The 20169-nt window shown below is 38.4% G+C and overlaps 2 protein-coding genes across 3 annotated transcripts in view; both read left to right on the top strand.

Moving 5' to 3' along the window:
* Nucleotides 1-20169, top strand: part of VCL (vinculin) — a 98386-nt gene that overhangs the window by 59414 nt on the left and 18803 nt on the right. For both annotated transcript variants that reach the window (XM_007467504.1, XM_007467503.1), the window contains exons 7-13: nucleotides 6488-6578; nucleotides 7564-7711; nucleotides 10967-11120; nucleotides 12175-12350; nucleotides 14589-14779; nucleotides 17434-17633; nucleotides 19686-19814. In XM_007467504.1, coding sequence (XP_007467566.1) covers nucleotides 6488-6578; nucleotides 7564-7711; nucleotides 10967-11120; nucleotides 12175-12350; nucleotides 14589-14779; nucleotides 17434-17633; nucleotides 19686-19814 — 1089 coding nt within the window. The remainder of the gene's footprint in view (nucleotides 1-6487; nucleotides 6579-7563; nucleotides 7712-10966; nucleotides 11121-12174; nucleotides 12351-14588; nucleotides 14780-17433; nucleotides 17634-19685; nucleotides 19815-20169) is intronic.
* LOC103072080 (small ubiquitin-related modifier 1-like) lies at nucleotides 15554-16123 on the top strand. The gene is made up of 2 exons (XM_007467518.1): nucleotides 15554-15564; nucleotides 15814-16123. Exons 1-2 carry the CDS (start codon nucleotides 15554-15556, stop codon nucleotides 16121-16123), a joined length of 321 nt encoding a protein of 106 aa, XP_007467580.1.

The following is a 20169-nucleotide window of genomic DNA, read 5'->3' as shown; positions in this document are numbered from 1 at the left end:
GCTTAAAAAGAGAAAAAGCATGTCTGTGAGGTTTTCTTGTGCTGTGTGCCGTGCCTCATTCCGTGTGCCGGTGTGTAACACTGTGCTTGAATATGCGTCAGAATTTGACTTAATACAGGACTTGGGGCTGTGCTGGGCAGACTGTTTGGCTCATGTGGAGCTGTTTCTTTGCGGAAAGCAAAAGGAAAGACATTACTATGGGATGTCAGGCTTTCTATATTTGGTGGGTGCTTTCCTCTCTTTGAGCAGGCTCCTGGGAACTGTTTTAGTCTGGTCATTCCCACTGACTTCATTTGAGGGGCAGATTTCCCCAGGTAGCTGGGTGACCCCTAAGTTACCAGTGGACCTTGCTCTTAGGAAAGGAAACTTCCAGCTGTTGCTATCTCTGTATTTGCCTCTCCTACCAGTTTCCTTTGCAGGCTCTGGAATTTGACTTTTGGAGATGCATCATTGAGGTTTTAAGCCATAATGAAAATGGGTAGGCTAGAGAGTCTAGATGGGGCACCTGTCCTTCACAATAATCCTTCCATTAAAAATCAAAAGGAAAAAAGTCAGGTGTACCTAAAGTTTTTCCTAACTTCAGTACCTGGCTCACTGCATGTTCTGCTATCTAAGCTGTGAATCAGCCGTCGTTCTCCATGATCTCATGTTCCCCTAATCTAATCTCTTTCCTTATTCTCTTCCCTTTGCTTCTGGCAGATGAGAAATAGTAAAAAAGAAAAGCAGGCCTTGCAACCTTAATGTTTCTCTATTTTTGGAGGGGAAAAGTCATCCATCAATTAGTAACTTAAGTGTGACTGAACTTTATTTTGTGCAAGTGCTGAGAGCTGCTTCTTTAAAATCCAAAACCAAAACCAAAACCAAAACCAAAACCAAAACTGTGGTCAGTTGAGTTTTTCAGGAGGAAGACTAGGCATTTGGGGGCATATACAAGGGAAATATAAACCTGGTCACCACTGTGTACAGTCTAATAGCTCTCTCAGTTTTATGCTGATTTGGAAGGAACCAGACTGTTAGGATGCTGTAAAACTATCAGAATGAAAAGAAATAAATAAAATTAGTTCAGCTAAAAGAAGCTTAAGTACATAATGACATCAGAATGAGCAAGAAATGTTTATTTTTTAACTTCATTTTGCTTTTGTTTTACATTTACCTGATTCAAATATCAAAATGCTATAAAGGGACTTCCCTGGTGGTGCAGTGGCTAAGATTCTGTGCTCCCAATGCAGGAGGCCTGGGTTCAATCCCTGGTCAGGGAACTAGATCCCATATGCATGCTGCAACTAAGAGTTCACATGCCACAACTTAGGAGCCAGCAAGCCACAACTAAGACCTGGCACAACCAAATAAATAAACAAACAAATAAATAAATATTGAAAAAATGCTATGAAAGGATATGCGTGACACAGCTCACTCTCATCCCCATCCCTATCCACTCTACCTCCATTACCCCCTAAGAGTAATTGTTTTTATTAGTTGCAAGAATATTTAGAAAAAATTTTACCCTGAAAATGGAAATTGGTAACTAGGGTTTGGTTATTTTTCAGTTTAGTAGCATTATGCATCTTTCATTGCTCAACAGTAAGCAGTGAATTAATCAGACCTTGTGTCTGTCTGTGACCCCTGGGTTCCCATTCTGTTTAATACATACAATATCTTTTACCTCCTCTCACCCCTACCAATAAAGAATTAACTTTGTCTTACCATACTTGTTTCATGCTTCCCCACTGGTGCAGTTTTCTCCTGGAAAGTGATGGTTCCTCTAGAAAAGTGGGGGAAGAAAGTAAGTGGAAAAAATTCTTGGTAAAAGTACGTCTTGCCGAATAAGTTAAGATTTTAAAGAGGCAATGCAATAGCTGATTATTTTACGTTTTATACCTACATTCAAATGGCAGATTTACAAATTTATAAGTACTTTGACTTTAAACACTTCATTTTATTTTGAAAATAAAAAATTTCCCCTCCTAAATCAACAATCATAATGATTATTAAAAACTATTTTAGCATTTTTCCTGGGAATACATTATGAGACAAAAGAATTTGGGGTTTAAACACAGTTCTTATTTTACCCTTTGTAAATTTAGCAATCTATATTTAATCTCTTTTTTTTTTGGTATTTATATTACTTGTATCTTGATGTATGCTGAGAATAAAGAGGAAGTGAAAAAAATTTAAAAAGCATTTCATTGCTAAGAATTTTTGAACCCTATGTAGGTGTTCCTGTAACTGCATCTTGAGTCATTAGATACTATTATTCAGATTTTGTCCCTGTGGTGTGACTCCTCCCACGGTGGGCCTAGGTTGGTGGTGGGTAAATGTAGTGAGTGACTCAGATGTCTTGCACAGATTACTCTAGGCTACCAAAGAAGGAAATACTGGTTAGAACATGCAGTCCTATAATAACTTGCCCTTACTGCAGACAATTGAGGATTTAAGGGTTGATTTTTATTTCAGTTTTGAAAAAAATAAGGTTATATATTAGCTTTTTATGAGTCTTTTAGTATTCTATTATGCAGTATTAGTTTTAGTATTCTAGTATGCAGCTAATATAACAAAGGATTTATCTTTTGGAGTTTGAGATAAATAGTTAATTTAGGCATTTATAATATTTTATCCTCCCCCCCAGCCAAAGGAGAAAAGCCCAACATGTTACGGGAATTGACATTTCCCTTCTGATCCAAGTGATCTTTTAGTTGGTATAACTGATTGTGTGTGCATAGGTGGCACAGAAGCACTGAGAAGGTATTCTTGGAGATGAGGAACTGATGCCTGGGAGGGTAGCTTGCCTGAAGGCTCAGGGCTAGATGACTTTCTCTCCAAGATTAAATGTAGCTTATAAGATTTTGTTCTACGGCCCGATTTATCTTTCCAAAAACATCTTTGTTTAAAACATGGACTTGAGGGTAGAAAAGTGGTCAGGAATGGGCTGAAGGGTGGGGGTTGGAGGTGTTAGTGGAAAAGGGAGAGTAGCTTGGGCAGTGAATGAGAGGGGGTCCTTAGTCCCAAATTTAAATTTTTCAAGAGCCTGGGAACAGAGAAGCTCACTTTCCCTGCCACAGTTCCTCTTGATTGTCTGTGGGAGGAACTCAGTGGTTTTTGGTATTATTCAGTGTACTTTAGGTCTGACTTTATATTAAATTTCAGAAGTGTTTCAGTTCCTGGAAAAGCATGTAAAAAGGAGTCTTTTAGGTTGTCCTTCTGACTTTTGGTATATGTGGCAGAGTGCCAAGGCACTATGGTTTTTCTCATTTAAAACCTGAACTCATCAGAGTTTTACTGTAAAAGGGACCAGAGCCAGTAGGGTATCAGATCCCTGACAGCTGTCCCCAAAGGTATATGACTAGATCTGGTCTTTTTTATATTCACTCTTTAAAAAAAAGAACAACAACAACAACAACAAAAACAGAGAAGAGATTGGTGGAGACTTTTCTTGTTCCCAAATTTGAGATTTTACAGAGAATAGTACTTATTGAGGGTACAGTTTTTTTCTCTTCTATTTCATACCCAGAGTGTATTCTGAGTACTTAGACCTACATGACAAGGTTTAACAAAAAGCTTTATGGTACATAGTGTAGTTGACCCCAGAGTTATGATTATTTTTACCCTTTATAAATATATCTCAAAATTGCTTCTTAGTCCTAGTTGTTCATTGAATTTGTTTATATTATAGCCAGTGTTAGTATACTTCTTTTGTTGCTTATGTCAGAATTCTGTCAATTCCATAACAAACACTGCCCTTCAAAAGATATTCTTATGAGATTCTTAGGAGACCAAAATATTTGTTCCCATAGACATTTTTGCTTTTAATAGATATGACATTAAAATGTATTGTGTTTAAATGATTCTTTACAATTTGCTCTATTCCAGAAAGAGTTTAAGGTGGCTCTCTCAGTGACTGTTTTAAATCTCCAAAATTGTCTAAAATTCATGCTATTAAAAACTTTGGTAACTAATTGAAATTCCCAGTGTAAAAATGCAGCTTCATTGCAAATTTGCCATTGATTATTTTTAGGAGAAAATGAGCATCTCTTAATGTTAAGTTCTTGATATTCTCACATCTCATACTCAGGACTAAATTAGTCACATCCTGAGAATCAGTTTCTTTCCTTGAAGCATGGTGACCACGCTTTATTAGGGAGAAAAAAGCAGTGACTTTTGAGGATACTGAATAGAGCAAAACTAGTTTTTCTATTGTGTTTCAAATCATTTTGGTGGAGTGGAGAATAAAAGCAGTTATTTAGGTTAGTGAGGATTATGAATTTGATTTGTAGAGCTAATTTTCTGGGCAGTATTAACCAAGCCAGAATTGGCAAGGCAAAAGATTTGCTGACTACTGTAAAAGGTTAGTGAAATCTTTGGCAACTCTCTTTGGTAAAAGAAAAAAATTCTTGAATTTCATCTAATAGAAAATAATGAGGTTTGAGATCAAACTGTGTTTCTATGACTGAGCCCCTTAATTTATAAAATTAAATTACATTAAAAATTGAAGTTCAATGAAGCAATGAGGGAAAAAATGCCTAAAATAGAACCTAACATGTAAGAAGTGCTCAATTAAGATTAGTTTCCTAACTAGTAGCCTTTAATGCTAGAATAGACACTGAAAAATTTCTGATCTTTGTTTCCCCTTGAATTGAGATTTTTGAAATAAGTATCTATGGTTTTTATTTTCACTGAAAATATAAGTGTATTAGAGAAATGGTTATTAATAGATTTTAAATTAAGTATTTTTCCATGGCTATAATTTCTCTTCTTCAGAATGTGCACAATACTTCCTAGGTGAGAGATCATGAATTTTTTTTAAAATCTGTATCTAGACAAAGTCCTATAACTGGTATTAGACCTTAAAGGCTATCTGACTCTCTGAGGTTGGGTGTTGCCTGCGACTCTCTTTTAAAAGATATTGATTTGGGCCTTGCTAATTTGGAATTAAGCTACAGTTGACTTTTGAAGACAAAGTTTGCTGTACAGATTAATTTGAACTCGATGAAGGAAGAGCAAATATTTAAACCAGTTGAGAATCAAAGCACTTAAAAAATGCCACTTGTCTACTTACAGTACTAATTACAGATGGATTTTGAAATAGATCCTCTTATGACTGCCTTTTATTGATAGATAGCTATCATAATTTCATATAACTTGATAATAAAAATATTTTATTTCCATTTTTTCAGTAATTTAGTTCACTTCTTTTCAGTTGCCATGGCTGAGAATTTGTTATTTAGAGCCTTAGATAGCCAAATCTGTATCTGTTTAGCTGGGGAAAGAGGGAGTCCAAAGCTGAGAGTCTTGTAATTTGAATAGGTACTTTGGAAAAAGCTGGGGTCAGGCTGCTGACCTTAAGCCTAATTATGAGTGCTCCCAATGCTTATTGGTGCTGCTGCTGGGTTTTGTTTGAATTGGAAGTGGGGATGCTCCTAGTGCCCCCATGTGGAAAACTGGTGGCACCACACCTTGAAGAACCCCGGTTTGCAGGACTGGAAATTGAAAAAAGGTAGGAATTTAAGGCGTTGCCTAGAGTTTCAGAGGTTAACTCTGTGCTTTGATGGATGGACTCTGTAAGAGCCAGTTCCCTAAGCAAAAGGGAGAGAGGCTGTCTTTTAAGGTGTTAAATAGACTTAAGAGGTGGCCAATCTGTCAGTTGTGAGGATGGGTACATGCATATTTGTTATATTGTTTTCTGTATATCTATTTACTTAAAAAACTTTATTAAAACATATGTATATTTTAAAAGTGATTAGTCTGTTGTTTGGACTTCTCATGCTATATCCTGGGAGATTTTATGCTAGTTTTATGCAAGTCATTATGAATCCTGACTGTAAACAATAAATGGAGACCCACTTATTTTATCCTGCCTCTTCTTCCAGATTAGGGACGGTAAGGGAACTAAGGATGAGGAGTGGCAGGGAAGGCCCGAAAGACATTTCTTTCTTGTATTACATTTGGTGGTTTATTTGTGGAATTAAAACTGAATTGCTAGATTAAAATTTTCAGTTTTCTTCCAGCCAGTAATTCCAGGTTTTTCAGATTAAACATAGTGAAACATCAAGCAGTGTGTGTATATTTCAAAACAAGATGTAGAAGAACTGTGGTTTGTGGTGCCACATGCTAATGAGGCTTCCCTGAAGCCGGGAAAGCTTTGGCAGGGCTGCAGTAGATGATTGTTGACTAGTGGAAAGGCTGGTAATGAGGCATGTGACAAGAGGGCTTTTTCCGGCTGAAGACATTGAACATCTTTTGGCTTGAGCACTTTTACCAGTTTTCACAGTTTAGCAATAGGGAGACTAGGAAACAGAATTAACTGAAGATTTGCATGCAAGATGCTGCATTTTGATAGAAATAAGCGTTGTGGTGTGATGAGAATATTTTTAAGGCTGTTGTAGGACTACTGTAGCTATTGTATGTTAATGGTGTAACTTCTCTGTCTTACTTTGTATCATGGTATCTTAGTTTTTGCAAAGAAAATACTTGTGGTATTTTTCTTCAAAAGGACACTGAAGCCATGAAGAGAGCGTTGGCCTCCATAGACTCCAAACTGAACCAGGCTAAAGGTTGGCTCCGTGACCCCAGTGCCTCCCCAGGTAACCCTCTGGTTCTACTTTTCTGATAGATAACAGCAAAAAGCTAAAAACCAGGCAAACAAAAGAAAAAGAAAAAAAAAAGAAAAATCATTTCATAATGTCATAATCCTGAGATAACTACTGCAACATTTACGGGCATACTCCATTCTCTGATAGTTTTGACTAATTGAAGTATTACTGGTCCTTAAAAGGATGAAGGGCATAGACTACCTCTCATCACGGAGGAATAAAGCAAAGTGAACTGGGCATTCTTTGCCAAATTATTGGTTCACCCCTTCCCTGAATCAGAAAGGTAATTATTTTGAATGAAAGCTCTTCTTTTTTAGTTCCCGTTGGGCAGATTTCCATTTACGTCAACAGAGTACTTAATTAAGCAGATAAAATGATGATGCTAACAAGAATTGGGAAGCAAAGTTGACTTGTATAAAGATAAGACCCAAATAGGTTATTGAGCTAGGCATTATGGATTTTCTAATCTAATATTTATTCAGTTTTAGATTAATATTTGAATGAATGTGAAAAGCCTCATGGAGTTTAGAGGCATTGAGTACTATTGAATTGTTAGAGCCCACTTTCATCATTCACATGCTTACCACAAACTGCTTATTATCTCCAGATGGGTATGGTTCCAAGGATCTTTTTGAGCAGTCTCTGTGGTTAAAACCTCACCCTATGGTTGTAAGGGCAGTGCTCGGCTGTTAGCTATCAGATGTATTGCCTTCTATTCACTTGTCATTTAAAACCATCCATTCCTTCATGAATGAAATGACTTGTAAAGCATCCTTTCTAAATAATTAATGGATCAACAATGTAGATATTGAACAGCTCTCTCTCTCTCTCTCTTTTTTTTTTTTTTGGCTGCGCCACCTGGCTTGAGGAATCTCAGTTCCCCAACCAGGTATCGAACCCAGGCCATGGTAGTGAAAGCCTGGAATCCTAACCATTAGGCCACCAGGGAACTCCCTTGAAAATCTCTTTGTTTTAGGTGATGCTGGTGAACAGGCCATCAGACAGATCTTAGATGAAGCTGGAAAAGTTGGTGAACTCTGTGCAGGCAAAGAACGCAGGGAGATCCTGGGAACCTGCAAAATGCTAGGGCAGATGACTGATCAAGTGGCTGACCTCCGAGCCAGGTAAAGTTCCTCTGCTCTCACCAGAGCAGTAGTGGTAACAGTTGGGATCTCGCTCCTGTTGGAGTGATTCAGAAAGCAAGTTTCTGTGAATTTTACTGAGTTCTCTTTGGCTAATAGATAACGTAGATATTATATTCTACTAATTCTTTTGAGATTGGAGTGAATTTTCCTTTTGTTGAACTTTTAAAATATGTACATGCCTTATCGTAAAGTTGAAATTGAAATAGAAATCTGTTTTTTTAGTTTCTAGCCATAGGCTTATGAAAAATAAGGTGCATAGATATCTTTTATGAAGGCTGGTTAGAAAAAAAACATAAAGAGTGAAAACGTTGGAATTATTTCACATGTCATTTTAAAAATCAGTTAAATAGATTATCCTCTATGTTGGTCATTTCTAGGCTCTTTTGAGTTTCTATTTCATTATTATTCATTTGGTTTTATAATTCTTTTACCTATCTCTTACCCACCTCAAGTCTTGGCTTTTAGGATCCACCCCCATTCCCCCAAATTAAATATGTATAGTTTGCTATTAAGAAAACTCAGTATAATATAGGTTTGTTTGGAATTCATACATATAGTTAATGAAGTTCTAAAAGATTTTCATCTTTATGGAATTTTATAGTACGGACATTGTGAAAAATTGAGGTATGATGACACACTAGTATAAATGAAATTTAATTTTGCTTCAAGATTGTCATGAAACATCTTGAGATAATTGGAATACAGTATAAGGTCTCCCTACAAACTAAGGCTTCAGGAACATGCCTTGACGTGTTGCACATTACACCTAGCCTCAAATGTATTAACATAATGGACTTAAGAATATAGTTTTTTTTTTTTGCGGTATGCGGGCCTCTCACTGTTGTGGCCTCTCCCGCTGTGGAGCACAGGCTCCCGACGCGCAGGCCCAGCGGCCATGGCTCACGGGCACAGCCGCTCCGCAGCATGTGGGATCCTCCCAGACTGGGGCACGAACCCGCGTCCCCTGCATCGGCAGGCGGACTCCCAATCACTGCACCACCAGAGAAGCCCAAGAATATAGTTCTTAAAGGAGTGGTTCCTGACCTTTCTTGGACCAAGGTCATTTTTATAATTTGATGAAAGCCATTAATCTCTACCTAAAAAGATACATATAAACATGCCCATACAATATTATATGTAATTTCCAGAGGTTCATGGATTCACTGTAGCCCTGGAAGCTCCACGGGCTTCAGGTTAAGAGCCTTTACTTTAAAGGGAAGAAGGAGCAGCATAAATAAATGTGATCTCATTGAGTGCAGTGGGCCTTTTCTCTTGCTGTGAAGCAGTCTCCTCTGCCATGAGTATGCCAAGAACTTTACGGAAAGGACAAAAAAGAAGTTCTGTTCCCATTTGGAGAAATGCCAGTGCAGTTTGACAAGATTCTTGGCTCTTCTAATTTCTCACTGCTGGCTCTTTTGTCTGCAGCCTTTTCACAGTGTGGTAGACAGTTTTCAGTTGGAATTCTCAAATACACAGTTGTATGTATTTAGAGAAAGATGAATCTGAGCAAGAGAACGAGGTAGTTGCTGTACAGGATCGACCATAAATCTGTAAAGAGAAAAGGTTGGAACAGTGAGGAGCCCCAATGGGCCTGCTTCACACTGGAGTCTGCAATAGCCTTTCACAATGAAATATTACAAAGCTGTCTCCTTGTTATCCTTTCTTAAATATGCCTAGCTTTCTAACAGCTTAGTGGCTGAAACTCAGTAACAATTTCCTCTTTGGTATTCTTCTATTCAGTCACCTAGAGTTTCTAGGGTTGTAAGTATATATTTTCCCCTCCATGGTACTCAAACTTTTTATTTTGAATGAAAAATTATGCAGCCCATAACTATTTTTACTTTTTCACAGTTGGACTCTTATACAAACAACATTCCTCATAATGAATTACTAAATTTGAAGGAAAAAAGCAAATTAAAACATAAAAAGTATATTTCCAAAAGTCTTAGGCTCCTCTGCCATGTAAAAGGGAGGTGTCAAGTACAAGTAAAAGGTATATATATATACCTGGCAGTAAATATTATTGAGTTCACTACCTCAAATATTGGTATACATGAAAAACATATAAATTTAAGAAAAGGATAGATAGATGAATGACACACCCATACTATTATTAAGGGAAGCAAAGATGTTTTGTAGTTTATCCTAAAATCAGAAACTCAGGTTATGATGATCAGCCATTCCATTTAACCAAATGATAAAGTTGCCACCCCTATCATTGAGTTTACCAGGCTAGGTGGATTCAAAAATATGAGTATAAAAAGATGGCAAATCTTACTTTGCTATGACCTGGGAAGTCTCTTACAAAGGGAAAACAAATTTCTACTAACTCACATCATTTTTTTGTAGTAGCAGCATACCACTTCTGAGAGAGGAAAATAGTGAAATTAGTTCTTTAGGAACATGATGAGAAATAATGGTTTCTTGTCCCTGTGTGCCCTTTTCCCTCAGTACTATCTGGTTTTGATACTTATAGGTTGCATAGGAGTGGAAGGTAGATATTTAAGATTACCATTAGGTTATGATAATGACAATTCTGTAGTAACAATAGTCACATATGTGTATTGCTTTATTGCCAAAGTATTTTCAAGTATTTCATTTTGCTTGATGCCACTGTGTTTGATAAGCAGGGCCAGTATTATTACCTACCCACCCCTCATTTTCTAAGTTAGAAAACTGAAGCCCAAGGAAGTTACACATTGTACCCAAGGTTCCTCAGGTAGCAGGAGCCAGGATTTGAACAGACATCTACTTGGTCCCAGTGTGGTGTGCTTTCAGTAGCACTATGTTTGCTGCCTCCTGAAACATTTTCAATGTATACTTGCCCATAAATAAGATAATCTAATGGGCTGTTTATTTCTAAAGCATACGTACTATGGTAACAAAACCCTCCATAGCAATAAGATCACAAGCACATTTACCCCCTGAAGATTAGGTTTGATTATGTAATCACCACCAAGAGGAAAATCATTATTATCAAAATGTGCAAGTCTGGTCTTTAAAGTGGTTATGCAGTTCCTTGAAGCTACTGTGTATTATTTTTAAGAGCAAAGGAGAAGTTAGATGGTTTGGGTGTTTTGCTTTGTCTCTCTCTGTGTTCCCTTGTGTTATCGCAGATTTAGTAGAAAAGGAAAAGGACAAACATGTTAGTAAAAGAACATACTGTGCTTTTAGTAATATTTTGCCATTAAGAATTTGAGAGAGTACAACAGCAGCATCCATCTGTTTGAGCAGAGGACAAGGAGCCTCACCGGTGGCCATGCAGAAAGCCCAGCAGGTGTCTCAGGGTCTGGATGTGCTCACAGCAAAAGTGGAAAATGCAGCCCGCAAGCTGGAAGCCATGACCAACTCAAAGCAGAGCATTGCGAAGAAGATTGATGCTGCTCAGGTAGCGATGATGATTTTTAGCAAGGGTGGGAAATAAAGGAGAAAGAGAAATGTTCCATAAATATCCTGTATCCCTCTCCCCCTAATTTTCTTTGGGTGGATAATGGGTGTTTCTAAGTGATGGCTGATACACAGTAGTTGCCAATGTTAACACGTCCCCTACCACCACAGGCTTATCCATATTTTGAAATAGAGATCTTAAGTTTGAATACTTCAGTTAGTTAAAAGTAAGCATTCTGAGTACCATTCTCCTAGCTCCTGATGGAGATTATAGTATGTTAAACCTGTTCTTCATCTCAGAATTCACAACCGTGTTTGGTCATAGCAATGTAAAAGGGTTAAAGCTTTCTGATATTACTCTACTGTAAAATGATTTTCAAGCATTTCATGAAGAAACATAAATGTTTAAGAAACTGAAGAATTAATAAGGTGTGATTAATTCAAAGCTAAAGCTCATGAAGATATTTTATCCTAATGAGAAAGAAATAAATCATTTTAAAAAAGATGAAGGGGGGACTTCCCTGGAGGTCCAGTGGTTAAGACTCCGAGCTTCCACTGCAGGGGGCGTGGGTTCTATCCCTGGTCTGGGAACTAGGATCCTGCATGCCGCACGTGCAAATATTAATATCTCTATAAATAAATAGCTGAAGGATTGATTTGGTTTTACCTGAGTAAGAACTGATGTAAAATAATAAGGATCAGCATTATAAAAACAATTGCTGGTATGCCTTATGATTACTTTTTTTTTTTTTTTTTTTGCGGTATGTGGGCCTCTCGCTGTCGTGGCCTCTACCGTTGTTGCGGAGCACAGGCTCCGGACGCGCAGGCTCAGTGGCCATGGCTCATGGGCCTAGTCGCTCCGCAGCATGTGGGATCCTCCCGGATCGGGGCACGAACCCGTGTCCCCTGCATCGGCAGGCGGACTCTCAACTACTGCGCCACCAGGGAAACCCTTATGATTACTTTTGAAATATTTCTGATGGCCTTGTTAAGTTTAGTAAAATTGGTTCATGAGTAGATCACAGTGTGCTTCTTTTCTATTTCTGTGTGTGTAGAATTGGCTTGCAGATCCAAATGGTGGACCAGAAGGAGAAGAACAGATTCGAGGGGCTTTGGCTGAAGCTCGGAAAATAGCAGAATTATGTGATGATCCTAAAGAGAGAGATGACATTCTACGTTCTCTTGGAGAAATATCTGCTCTGACTTCTAAATTAGCAGATCTACGAAGACAGTATGTATTTAATCAATTAAATTGTCCTTTAATCTCTCTCTTTTTCCCCCCTAAGCACATATATAGTTGAAATTTATAGGTTAAATGCACATATGATACTCTTCCATTGTCTTCTTATCGATTCTGTGTGACGTGGTGAGGGCAGATGTTTTTAAATTAATAATTTTAGGATACTAAGAACTATTTAAAAAATATTTTTAAGAGATCTATTTTTTTAATTAATTAATTAATTTATTTATTTGGCTGTGCCAGGTATTCGTTGCGGCATGTGGGATCTTTAGCTGCAGCATGCGAACTTTTAGTTGCGGCATGAAGGATCTAGTTCCTTGACCAGGGATTGAACCCAGACCCCCTGCATTGGGACCACAGAGTCTTAGCCACTGGACCACCAGGGAAATCCCTGAGATCCATTTTTAAAAATTTCTAAGCTAGGACGTACTACTACACCATGTTTGTGACTTGTCTGTTTCCCAGGCATATGAGGAAAATAACTTTTGTGGCTAGCTATGAAAAGCTGTGTGTGTGTGTGTGTGTGTGTGTGTGTGTGTGTGTGTGTGTGTGTGTGTGTGTGTGTGTGTGTGTGTGTGTGTGTGTGTGTGTGTGTGTGTGTGTGTGTGTGTGTGTGTGTGTGTGTGTGTGTGTGTGTGTGTGTGTGTGTGTGTGTGTGTGTGTGTGTTGGGGTGGGATGGGGAGGCATAAGAAGATAGTTTCTTCCTTGACCATCAGTGTTACTTCTTATGTAGCAATTATAAAAGATCCTTAAATATAACATCCTCACTGCAGGTTCTTCTCTTAAGGGAATTTTTTGTTTGTTTGTTTAAATCGGTGAGACAGATAAGGCTTTCATAGCATCTACTTTGATTGTATAGAAAAGAAGTGTCACTTTCTCCTTTTGAAAGATATTTTTCTGTCTTAAAAAAGCAACAACTGCATCATATGCTAAAAGAACATTAAAAAAGTGTACAACAGCAAAAGTAAGAGTTGCTTCTCTCCCACCTCAGTCCTCCAGTCACTTCTCCAGGAATAACCATAGTCAAGTATCTTGTGAGATTTGACTTTTCATTTAACTTGTGTATTTCACTCCCTATTCTTCCACAGGAGAGTGCCTAACCTTTTTCCAAAGAGGTACTTTAGAGTCCTTTCAAATTTTATATTGGCTAAGAGACCAACGTTAGCTAAGAAAGCAAACTTCTGCCTCAGACCTTGAAATAGGAATGAGTGGGAGCAGGGTGGACATACTTTAGGCAGGAGGTTGTGGGGATAGAGAGTAGCTTAAGTAATAGCTCAAGTTTGATTCTATATCAAGCTCAATCATTTGGGGGGTCACTATTTTATACCCCCAATATAAAATTATGTAGGTGGGAAAATGTATAATTGGACAATTGTAAAATAATATATGTCTACAAATTTTGGTCTCTGTTCATTAATATTAGCTAATTAATATAGTCTTTACATTTTTACTAGATTTAAAAATACTCAGAGGAGGAAACTATGTTCTCAGGATCCTAACACAAGTCCATATACATAGCAGGCACTTCTTAATGTTTCTTAATGATGAAGAAAGAATTAATGATAATAGTGATAACAGCAGGCCAAGTTTGGTCACATGCCATCATTACTTATTCCTATTATCTATCTATCAATCTATCTATCCATGTATCTATCTGTCTATCTAAAACTTCCTGGCAGCAGGAGTAGCTATGATCAGAACCATAGTAATTACCTTCTTTTCCAGCTTTATAATGGAGAAAGTATGAAAGTTTAGAATCATAAAGGAACTCTTAAGATAGTATCTAAATTAGTCATTCTGTCAGGTAGACTAATATTTGTATTTTTATCGGTGAGCCAAATATGATTATCCTGAAGTTTACTTTTCTATGACCTAGTGGACTTGAGATATAAAATGAGTCAGACTTGAGATGGCAGTCTCAGGGGTCAGCTAACCTAGTGATGACTGATCGAGCTCAGCTTACCAAATGGTTGAGCTTGGTTGAGCCAGACTGACCAAACTCATATTTAACTACAACATATTTAACTGTCTTAACAAGGCAAAACAATCAGAATTTATATTATTAATTTCTTATTTAAGGGTCAAATAGATAAATCCCTCTCCTTTCAAACCAAGTTAATAATAATCATTAGCAGTTTGTCATCTCATTAGCATTTGTATTAGCAATTAAGTCATCTCAATGTAAAGAGTGTCTTTGTGTGACAGGATGGCTATTTTTTTCTCTGCAGGGGAAAAGGAGATTCCCCAGAGGCCCGAGCATTGGCCAAACAGGTGGCCACGGCCCTACAGAACTTGCAGACCAAAACCAACAAGGCTGTGGCCAACAGCAGACCTGCCAAAGCAGCTGTCCACCTTGAGGGCAAGATTGAGCAGGCACAGCGGTGGATTGATAATCCCACAGTGGATGACCGGGGAGTTGGTAAGGTCATCACTACACTTAATCCTCATTAAACTTATTTCAGTGAAGATAAGCAAGTTGTTGATAGAGATCCTGTATCATCTGTAATTAGGTACAGAAGGGGTTCTTTAGCCACTGGTGAGTAAGTCATTCCACAGTGTGACTCCATCTCCAAATGTAGCCAATAAATTTCCTGTGATTTAATCAAGAAGTATTAATAAATAAATGATTTTGCTGCAGGCAAATAGAAAATTCCTCAGGTTGCAGCTGAAACTTTGAGCTAATTATTTCCAGTCTATGTATACTTTCATTCTGTTGTATTTCTGTTATTACAGTCCTTAGTTAAGTTCACAGTTAAATATAATTCTTGAAAATAAGTAAAAGACACTTAACTACCAAGGTTGTTTTCAGTTGTGAGGGCTTCTGTATCACACAATCACCTGTAGAATTGCTAACCTAAAATTTTGATTTTTGAGAGCTTTTAGGAATGGATGTATACGAATTTAGGTTGTATTATGATAGCAAGCCTGTTGAAGCTGAAAGATCTATTTGCTGTATTCATTGGAAAAAGATAAAAATTTTAATTGGTGATTCCCAGTGTTGGGGAATCAGGCAGACATATAATTTACTGGTGGAAGAATAAATTGGTACAAATTTTCTGAGTGGCAATTTGGAATTATATGTCAAGAGCTTTAAAAAAGTTCATACCGGAGACGGATTTGTAAACCCCGGAGCAAGGTTCTGCCTACCCGAGGCCGCTGCTGTGCGGAGACCCCGGGGGAAACCACCGTCACCATGTCTGACCAGTAGCTTTCCAGTTGTAAGAGAGAGCTCAAAATAATCAAGAAACAAAGTAGAACAAAACTGCTAGAGCAACAGAAAGCGTTTCATCTGGGTGTTAACATGAAGATGACTGATACCTTTGAGGAAAAGGATAGGAAAACTTCGTGTATGTAGAGCAGTTGCAGAACATTTGCAGAAAGCTTCCTTTTATAGCAGAGTGCTCCATCTGAATGTTAATATCAAGAATTTACTTGGGATTTGCACTTAATCAGGAGTGTTCGATTTTATGTGGATGCAAAACCTTCAACTGAGGACTTGGGGGATAAGAAGGAAGGAGAATATATTAAACTCAAAGTCATCGGACAGGATAGCAGTGAGATTCACTTCAAAGTGAAAATGACAACACATCTCAAGAAACTCAAAGAATCATACTGTCAAAGACAGGGAGTTCCCATGAATTCACTCAGGTTTCTCTTTGAAGGTCAGAGAATTGCTGATAATCACACTCCAAAAGAATTGGGAATGGAGGAAGATGTGATTGAAGTTTATCAGGAACAAACAGGGGGTTGTTCAACAATTTAGATATTTTTATTTTTTCTTTTCCCTTAATCCTTTTTTATTTTTAAAAATAGTTCTTTTGTAATGTGGTGTTCAAAACAGAATTGAAAACTGGCACCCCATCTCTTTAGAACATCTGGTAATTTGAATTCTAGTGCCCATTATTCATTATTGTTTCTTTACATTGTGCTGATTTTTGGTGATCAAACCTCAGCCCCATTCATATCGCCCTCTCCTTTTTAAAAATTATGTGTGTGCACAGAGAGGCCGCCTTTTCCAGGACTGTGCATTTACAGGCTTGTGATAAATAAGATTGACTAATGCGAGTGTTCATAATGACTTTCCAATTGGCCCTGAAGTTCTAGCATGTGATTGCTTCACTCCTGGACTGTGACTTTCAGTGGGAGATGGAAGTTTTTCAGAGAACTGAACTGTGGAAAAATGACCTTTCCTTAACTTGAAGCTACTTTTAAAATCTGAGGGTCTGGACCAAAAGAAGAGGAATATCAGGTTGGAGTCAAGGTGACAGAGGTGGTGCAAATAATGACTAACTTCAAAGGTGGCTTCACTGAAGAGAAAGCATTTTAAGATGAAAGAAAAATCTTGTCAGAAGATCCCAGAAAAGTTCTAATTTTCATTAGCAGTTAAAGTTATTCATGCAGAAGTGTATACAGCAGAACGCTGCTCTTTTTGACTTTATTTGTACTTTTTGGCCTGGGATATGGGTTTTAAATGGACATTGTCTGTACCAGCTTCATTAAAATAAACAAAATATTTGTAAAAACCGTAAAAAAAAAAAAGTTCATACCCATTGATTCAGCGATTTGACTTACAGGAATTTATTCTAAAAATAATTAGAGATGTTTCTAAGGAGTTACATATGAGAATATGTAAATAGTGTAAATATTTAATAATATTAACAATTATGGTTCATATGATAAAATGTTGCATAGAGTTTAGATCATGATTTTTGAATAATATTTAATGATGTAGAAAAATGCTCACATTAAATAAAAAGAAGCAAGGAGTAAAAGTTAATGTATAGTATGATCCCAGTTTTGTAAAAGAGAAATGTATGTATGTATAGGAGGATGCAATGCATTCAAAAAGAGTGGAAGGAAATGGTCAAATATATCAGTCTCCAAGTGATGGGATTATGGGTGGTTTATATTTTTTAACGTTTTTAATATTTTCCCAGTTTTTTGTCTTGATAGGGGAAAAACCCCCACTAACCCCACTAAATGTATTACTAAGAAAAGAAATCCTTACCAGAATGGCACAGTGGTTGGCTTCTCCTGGTCTATGTGAGTTTCAGTGTTTTCCTCTTAATGCAGGTCAGGCTGCCATCCGAGGGCTTGTGGCTGAAGGTCATCGTCTGGCAAATGTCATGATGGGGCCTTATCGCCAAGATCTTCTTGCAAAGTGTGACCGAGTGGACCAGCTGACTGCCCAGCTGGCTGACCTGGCTGCCAGAGGGGAAGGGGAGAGTCCTCAGGCGAGAGCCCTTGCATCTCAGCTCCAAGACTCTTTAAAGGTAGAACTTGGGAGCACATAGCAATACATTTCTTTCTTTCTTTTTTTTTTAAAATAAATTTATTAATTTTTGGTTGCGTTGGGTCTTCTTTGTTGCACGCAGGCTTTCTCTAGTTGTGGCGAGCGGGGGCTTCATTGCAGTGTGCGGACTTCTCATTGCGGTAGCTTCTCTTGTTGTGGAGCTCGGGCTCTAGGTGCATGGGCTTCAGTAGTTGTGGTGCACAGGCTTCAGTCATTGTGGCACGCAGGCTCAGTAGTTGTGGCTTGCAGGCTCTAGAGCTCAGGCTCAGTAGTTGTGGCGCACGGGCTTAGTTGTTCCGCAGCATGTGGGTTCTTCCTGGACCAGGGCTCAAACCCATATCTGCTGCATTGACAGGCGGATTCTTAACCACTGCGCCACCAGGGAAGTCCCTCATTACATTTCTTATGCTTACTATTATTCAAAAACTAGGAGGGAGAGTTTTTAAAAAATATAATTTCTTGAGTCTAGGGAAAGTGAAAAAGGTGTGATCAAGAATATAAGGAGGGGGCTTCCCTGGTGGCGCAGTGGTTGAGAGTCCGCCTGCCAATGCAGGGGACACGGGTTTGTGCCCCGGTCTGGGAAGATCCCACATGCCGCGGAGCGGCTGGGCCCGTGAGCCATGGCCGCTGAGCCTGCACATCCGGAGCCTGTGCTCCGCAACGGGAGAGGCCACAACAGTGAGAGGCCCGCGTACCGGAAAAAAAAAAAAAATATAAGGAGGGCTTCCCTGGTGGTGCAGTGGTTAAGAATCTGCCTGCCAATGCAGGGGACATGGGTTTGAGCCCTGGTCCAGGAAGATCCCACATGCTGCAGAGCAACTAAGCCCGCGCGCCACAACTACTGAGCCTGTGCTCTAGAGCCCGTGAGCCGCAACTACTGAGCCTGCGTGCCACTACTGAAGCCCACACGCCTAGAGCCCAAGCCCTGCAAGAAGAGAAGCCACTGCAATGAGAAGCCTGCACACCGCAACGAAGAGTAGCCCCTGCTCGCCACGACTAGAGAAAGCCTGTGCACAGCAATGAAGACCCAATGCAGCCAAAAATTAAATTAATTAATTAATTTAAAAAAAGAATATAAGGAAATCCAGAGCTTATTAAGGAAAAGCTTACTAGTGTGTGATAAAATTGTGTTTCTCAAGCTTCACTCAATCAAGGGCTCTTTCATATTTGCTCTACCATGTATCATCTGTACTTTTTTATTTAGTCAGTATTTTTCTTAAAATGGACTCCTTTTTTAAACTTTAAAAGAAAAGTTTATAAAAATCCTGAAATCAGGAGTTTGAGTTAGTTATATTTTTTCTAATATTCTATAAAAGAAACACACAATTATTAAAATAAAAACATTTGTCTGTGTAACACCTATATTCATTTCAGATACCACCAGCCAGTGCATGCTACCCACCTTGAGAAACAATGGGGGTGATTGATCCTTCTTCGAGTATTAATCTAGAATAAAACTTAGATTGGACGAAGTGTGATAATTATGAAAAGGAGTTTTTTCATGACTTCTGAGAATCTTCTTCTTTTGACCCATGTTAAAATAAAAAATGGATTCATATATTGGTTATCAAGTTTTTCTAGAAACTTATTTGAAATATCCGGGAAAATTCCATTATTGATTTCTTTCCCCTAAATATAAGAATTTGCTTAGAAATTTGGCACTGCATCCACCAAACAATCCTTACAGTTACTGTAATCATGTCAGGCCCCTCCAGCACTGGGATTGGTGAGGAACTCTGTCTCATCTCATGGTCTTCTTTTGGCTCAACCCCATGATTCTTAGTATTATTCTTAGGGGCCATCAAGAAAGGAAGTAAGATTTCTTGTTTGGGTGGAACAGTCTAGGGAAATGTGGGTCATGTGGGCAGGATTCACTTCTTACACCTGTTTCATGCTAGCTCAGTTCTTTGTATACAGTTGATACTCATAGCTGATAAAGTTGAATGAAACCCTGAATGAATGAATGTGGCAGTGAAGGAAGGACAATGGCAGATGTGCTTTTTGGATATTTCTGGAAATTTTCGTTTTTAAGGATCTGAAAGCCCGGATGCAGGAGGCCATGACCCAGGAGGTGTCAGATGTTTTCAGTGATACTACAACTCCCATCAAGCTGTTGGCAGTGGCAGCCACTGCCCCTCCTGATGCACCCAATAGGGAAGAGGTGGGTATCTGAGGTCTTCCATTTCTTCTGTTGGCCAGCCATATGTATATGTATATGTATATATGTGTGTATGTGTATATGTATGTGTATGTGTGTGTGTAAAGGTAAAATGTGACTGCAGTGTATGTCAGGAGTGGTTGGGAAATTGTGGATGAAGGGGTGGAAAGGTAGAAGAGGGAAGAAAGGCCTTGCCACTTCTTCTTTCAGTCACCAAGTATGTCACTTAGGAGTGTCTTTAGGACATGTCTTCACTTGCAAGCAGTAGAAGACCTGACTGTCAGAGATGAAAACAAATGGGTTTTATTTTCATCACATAACAAGAAACATGGAGCTAGGTAGCCTTGGTATTGGTTCA

This window comes from Lipotes vexillifer, unplaced genomic scaffold (genome assembly GCF_000442215.2).
Source record: "Lipotes vexillifer unplaced genomic scaffold, Lipotes_vexillifer_v1.1 scaffold865, whole genome shotgun sequence".
NCBI lineage: Eukaryota > Metazoa > Chordata > Mammalia > Artiodactyla > Lipotidae > Lipotes > Lipotes vexillifer.
The sequence above is the reverse complement of the archived record's forward strand: the minus strand, read 5'-3'. Positions and strand labels throughout refer to the sequence as shown.